Here is a 6665-nt window from a genome sequence, read left to right as displayed (position 1 = left end):
AGTGGACTATGGAGTGAAAATGAGTGACAACAGTTAATGGTAAAAAAAGAAAGAAAGCAAATCATCCTTCAAATGTCAAAAATCAGTTTGTTGCAGCAGTGTAGCTGGCAAGTGCACAACAGAGATTAAGGTTTCGCCAGCGGAATACATTGCCCAGGGAACTATCAGCAATAAGAAATTCGGAATACATTATTTTATTTCTTTTATAAAAGTCATTTCGATAGGCCACATCAGAAGCTTAATATAATTAAAACTGACTTTGAATTTATTAGCATCCTTGCATTATTATTATTATTATTATTATTATTATTCACGAAGTCAAGAATGCAAAATCGTTAAAAAAGAAAGAAAACACGCGCTGGACTATGTTCATCCCAGCTGACTTACAAATCAGTGTCCCGCCAGGACGCCACTGAATTTGACTTATCAACTTTCGTAGGCTACTCCAACAGAATCTTGCAAGATCAGCAGTCCTGCCCACATATAAATTGCTGCGGCCTTTCTGTTCCGCCTCTTGCCTCCAAAACACATCGCCTACTTAGACGTCTCGGTGCCCTCGTGCTTTCGTTGGCTGTCAGTTACAAAAAAGTAGCTCGGTTTATTTGTTTGGCGTTTACAATGACTACAGCACAACCTATATTTTCCAAGGGGGAAAACTGCAAGCCGGTATGGACCGACGCGAACGCTCAATACGACGACACCGACACCCACCTCGAGATTATGGGGAAACCGGTGATGGAGCGCTGGGAGACACCGTACATGCACGAGCTTGCCACAGTTGCAGCTTCCAAAGGTCTGTCAAATTATTTAAAAAAAATAAATGATTACTAATTGTATTGACAAAGTTCAGAGTCAACACAGAGCTACCGTACTAGCAAAATGTGCGTTTAGTGCATTTACATTCAACAGGCAATGCCATTATTCGACTACTGTAGTTAAATGACCACATAACATTGAAAAATGTATTAAACATTCACGTTGTTTTGTCTTCTTGTCTCTGTTCAATGTAAACATAATACATTTGAGAACGACGATTCATTCTTGCCAATTAACTTTAAAGTTAAAGCAGTGCTGCTAGTAACGTGCCTTTATAATTTGTGCATAATCTGTGTTTCAAATGTGAAGATTACATTCTTTATTCTTTTAATCTTGACAACCCGTGTGATCATGACAGCTACCTTTTGAATAAAACGTCCGTGTTCCATGCAAACTTGGGCTATGTGAGGACAAGGGGTGGAGTTATGCCGTCACTCATGCAATCGTTAACTCCTCAAGTACAACAGCCTAAGGATCTAAAAGGATTGTAGCCTACATAGTGTACACGAACACTTTAATATTTATTCGTTGTAACAGCAAAATCAGCATACCCGTGGGTTTCTTGTTTAGAAATATACATTGGAGTGGAAATTGTACAGTAAATTATTGTTCTATGAAAGAGTGATATCTTTGATAGATTTCAGTCCTGTGCAGTGTGACTTCTGCAAGCTTTAGGCTATAGTTTGACAGTTGGCAGCAACAGGAGGCAGTAGAAATCCAGGCATTCCCATATGTTCAGTACTGCCAGCTTGTGCTATTTTTACACCACTCTGAAAGACTGGAACTCAATGGAGTAGTTTATCACATGCCACAACCTGCTTCATTCTCACACGCTTTTCAAGTTAGATTTAACTTGCTACTTGTATTAGGGTTGACCTTTCATGTTTTTCACAATGTTACGCGTATCAACTCAAGAATGTTGCATTAAAATAGACTGAGAAAGTACAATAAACTGCATGAGACATGCAGTACTTTTGGCAAGCAAATTCAGAGAATAAGGAAAACCAGAAAAACTCCTGCTGTCTGTTACAGGGGGCCGGGTTCTTGAGATAGGGTTTGGAATGGCTATCGCTGCGACCAAGATTGAGTCTTATCCTATTGAGGAGCACTGGATAATCGAGTGCAATGACGGCGTTTTCCAGAGGCTGCAAGAATGGGCCAGGACACAGCCACACAAAGTGAGCATTTTGAGACTTGTCGCCACTCATATTTGTTTGGGGTTTCACAATGATAATCCTTTTGACATTCTGCAACAAGAAAAAAATGGTCTGACTTCTTAAATAATTTTCCTTTTGTAGATAGTTCCTCTTAAAGGCTTATGGGAAGAGGTTGTGCCAACACTGCCTGATGGACACTTTGATGGTAAGGCTTCTAAAGCAATCCCATTTGCAATACTATGAACTACCCATTTTTGAAGAATGTTACCTTTATGACAGTGTTTAATGCTTTGAAGAGTATTCTGCCTCAGAATATCATTTAAAAAACCTGTATGTTGATCTACGGCTGTCTTTCTGTAGGTATTCTGTACGATACCTACCCTCTGTCGGAAGACAGTTGGCACACACATCAGTTCAACTTCATCAAGGTAATTCTTTAAACACAATTGTACAACATTCCGATAAATACATGTCTAAATTTTAAAAACCACAAAGTGTAATTTTTTGAGTGTGACTTTTGAAACTGAGGACTACAGATTTTGTCATACAAAAGGCCAAGCTTGACATAGAAGTTATATATAAGATATAAGTACTGTATTTAAAGGTACTGTACTCTGAGTCAGATGACCAAGGAGAATATTGGGGGAATTAAAGGACAGGAGTGGCATATCCCATATTTGTATGTGATGCGTACCTATTTGGATATCTTTTGATGTTCTTGGTTTTGTTCATTGGCCGAATATATGAATCCAATACAGAACCATGCCTCATCAGCAAGCATAGGATAGTGTCTTATCGCTTTGGGGATTTGTACCAGGAAACACGACCACATGGAGTTTCAGCAGTATTATGTGCATGGAAACAGGGTGGCGTACATTTTTTGTTTCACCACACTGACCTTCAACACATCTTGTTTTATTTTAACTAAATTTGAAGTCATTCCAGCAGTGCAAGCCACCAGAGGTGGAAACTCCAGGGGTGTTTCTTCCATCCATGAACTCAGCCAGCTAATTTCATGATTTAGTTCTACCTCCTGGCTGAATAGTTGTGCTCATTAGTGAATACAGGTGATTAGAACAAAATACTGGGGAGGAATTTTACTTTCTGAACCTGGATTTTCCACCTCTACTCATAACCCTGATGGAGATTCACAGTTCTCCAACGAGCAGATTTATTAAGAGCTGTACCTGATGCAACTTTTTTAGGCTCATGCCAACAGGCTACTGAAACCCAATGGAGTTCTGACCTACTGCAACTTGACATCTTGGGGAGAGTTACTGAAGACTAAATATGATAACATTGAGACCATGTTTCAGGTAAGTCTTCCACATTCCATTATGCTCACCAGTACCAAATACATCAACACTCCATCCATTTATTTGTCCGCAGTACAGTCCCATCTTCAATCAGTCCTGACTGTGAAATCATTTTCTTTTCTCTCGATGGGACCACAAAAAATTATCACTTTTGTAATGTAATTTTTGCTTTTTATGAAACATGAATTCACAGTTTTTCTACAGTGACCAACACTGGGCTGCACCAAATGTCATATACCAGGATTTTGTCTTTCTATTCCAGGAGACTCAGGTGCCTCATCTCATTGAGGCTGGCTTCAAGAAGGAGAAGGTTAGCACCACCTTACTGGACATCATTCCCCCATCTGAGTGTAAATACTATGCCTTCCACAAGATGATTACGCCCACAATCGTAAAGGCATGAGGATGAAGAGACAATGTTGCCTTACATTTATAACTATCCGATATAGCTGCCTTTTCCATCTACCACCTTCCATAACTGCTAGCTTGTGCCTGTGCCACCAAAGTGTCAGTACCACAATAAGCTGTACTGACTTTGTATTATCCTGAATCTCACGATGCACCAAGTGATCCTTTTGCTGAACAAAAGAGTCTTAATAAGCATCTTTTACAAAACTTGAGCATAAACAAGTGGCTGTTCTTCCTAGTCTAATTGTTGAAAGTGGTACTGCATTTCTTGGTACTTTACACTACTATTGTGGATGTTACACTGTAATAAATGACAAATAAATTACTTATATCAATCTTGTTGTTTTTCTTTACACAATATACTTGTGACTTGCCAATGTTTAATCACTTAAATAAATTCTTCAGAACAATTGCAGACAGTTATTATATGTGAAAGGAAGATTATGTAAATCCTGTCCTTATAAATATATGTAATTTTCCATTGTATCATTAACAGAAAACATATAGGACATGTGAATATGAGCAAAGGTCCAGCTAGATAATGGTGATTGATTGATTTTGTACTAGCTAATCACCTATCAGAAATGATTGACCAAGACAATATTTTTCAGTTGTTCCTGCTTATCATACTTATCACACTGAAAACCATGTGATAATTTTCCTCAAGCTGAAAGAATCTTTTGAGTACAAAATTCACCAAGGAAAAAAGTTGATGTGGTCAGCAAGTTGAAGTAGAGATAAAAAATAAGATAATAAAATAAAATAAATGTTATAAATTGAATATTTTTTTATACATCATTGCTATGCACATGCCAATCCCCTTTGTCCAGTTTACCTGTTGACTCTGAAGAAGATGAGAAGTCAAAACATCAATCTTATTTAAATAAACATGCTTTATTTTGTGTGCTCCAGTGTCTACATTCAGTAGTCTCTCTGCAGAGCCTGGGTATATATTTTTTCATCAGCAAGTTGTTATAAAATGGCCATTTAAACCTAGTGACCCAAGGACTGAAAACAATAATAGTGTGTGTATATTCTTTCCTACAGAGTGTGCTGTACTCACAGTTTACGTCACTGGACGAAAAATAAAACCCACAAATCCATCACCAAATAGATACTGTTTAATGTCAAAATTGCTTGAGTATTGAGGTCCAAGATTGGTCCAAGATAATGCACTGACAAGCAAATGCATCAATTCCAGTGCATAGACACTGAGTGTAAGCTCTGAACTGTTTCATATTAATCTCAGTTGAATGGAAAATAGGTGTCGTTTTCAAAAAGAAAAAGTGGGATAGGAACAATAAATTGGATTTTTTCTACATCTGTAGTCTTTTTAAATAAATTATGGAAGAGAGCAACATGATACAAACATCAGAGCTGGCATGGCTTGACAGTGTGTTTGCAAGCTGACATGAATACGCTGCCAACCATTAAAACAGCAGCTGCATAACAAAAATAGAAGCAGCTGTTGAATCAAACTGACACCAGAAAACTGCTGTTACTTTTACTTTAAAAGTTATTTCAGTGAAAGGCTTTTGGCAAAAGACAGCAAATTAACATGTGTGACAACTGTTTCAATCCAATCTCAGCTTTTAATTGGCAGTGGTTGAGGCTACCTTGGCTAACACAGCTGCTGAAAACAGTATATGGGTTCCAGCAGAGGGCAGACACACTACATTGAAGCCAAAGCCATACATGTACACTTGATACAGTGTGATTTGGAGAAATCATTAAATAATAATCATATATGCACATACTAGTTTGGAACAAACAGGCCAATATGACTATAGTGCATCATCTACACAAACCATACTTATTAATAAAACATGCATTGGACAGAGTTCTAAATATTAGAATTATATTTCAATTATAATATATATTATGTGCAATAAATAATATGCAGCTAGAAACAAGACATTCTTTCAAAAAACAAGAATTATTTAATTACTGGTCATTTCAAGACATCCACTTTTATTGGTACTTGTCATTTGGCCATACAAGCTGTAATAAAGAACTACATTATAAATGCAACATAATAAATAATACTGCATTTCAAAGTAATACAATTTCAAACGGATAAGTGATATATCCACATTCTGGGGATATTGCTATAACATCTATATTATAATGCTATTTCAAATACATTGCTATAATATCTATATTATAATGCTATTTCAGATCAATAAAGTATTATAAATAGTATAATTTCAGCAAATCATTTCTGACATAGTATTTCCACTCTGTGTAAACATGGCTGATGCTGTAATAAATATTTTAAAAACTGAGACTTAAGACTTAACAGTACATTGAAACTGAAATCACGTAATATATAGGCTCTGGAATCTGTTCATATACCTGAATAAAAACACAATAAAAAAGATGCTAGACAGCTGGATAGTCTATGAAATTCCCATCAAACACTAATATTAGATAACCATTAATTTTACATAGAGCAGCTTCATCATGATCTACCCCAGTCATATGGAGAACTAAATGTGCCAAAATTAAATAAATTATGAAATAAATAAATGTGGAATTATATAAATAAATATATAAATAAATTGGTAAATAATTAAATAAATACTTAATTTTAGCTTATGACTGTTCTTTTCACAAGAAGGTTATATTTTATTTCATAATAACATGTTGAATTTCCGATTGGCTTTTTCAAGTGATCACTCCCTGTTCACTCTCTGCTCGTGTTGATTGATAGGAGGACTTACCATTTTGAAAAGTGTCATTATAAAATGTAAAAGGGCGTTCGGAAATAAAAATGCCATTCGGGAATAATTCATTCAGAAAAGTATTATTGTTATTATATTATATGTTATTATGAAATGACATAATATTTCATATTATGAAATAACTCAGAATTTTGCCCATCTAATCATGTAAATTGGTATTTTTCAACTTAAGTCATTCATTCATGATAATAATTATTAAATCACCTTGTGCATCTGTTCAACAT

General features: G+C 35.9%; 1 protein-coding gene across 1 annotated transcript; it reads left to right on the top strand.

Moving 5' to 3' along the window:
- Nucleotides 1–501: 501 nt before the first annotated feature.
- On the top strand, nt 502–4032 carry gamt (guanidinoacetate N-methyltransferase). The gene is made up of 6 exons (XM_064331536.1): nt 502–793; nt 1849–1994; nt 2115–2178; nt 2334–2401; nt 3179–3289; nt 3552–4032. The coding sequence occupies exons 1-6, from the start codon at nt 619–621 to the stop codon at nt 3690–3692; spliced, it is 705 nt and encodes a 234-aa protein (XP_064187606.1). The 5' UTR covers nt 502–618; the 3' UTR covers nt 3693–4032.
- The last annotated feature ends 2633 nt before the right edge of the window (nt 4033–6665 follow it).

The sequence above is a fragment of the Anguilla rostrata genome, chromosome 4 (assembly GCF_018555375.3).
Source record: "Anguilla rostrata isolate EN2019 chromosome 4, ASM1855537v3, whole genome shotgun sequence".
NCBI classification, from domain to species: Eukaryota; Metazoa; Chordata; class Actinopteri; order Anguilliformes; family Anguillidae; genus Anguilla; species Anguilla rostrata.
Note: the sequence above shows the minus strand (reverse complement) of the source record. Positions and strands in the feature narration are given on the sequence as shown.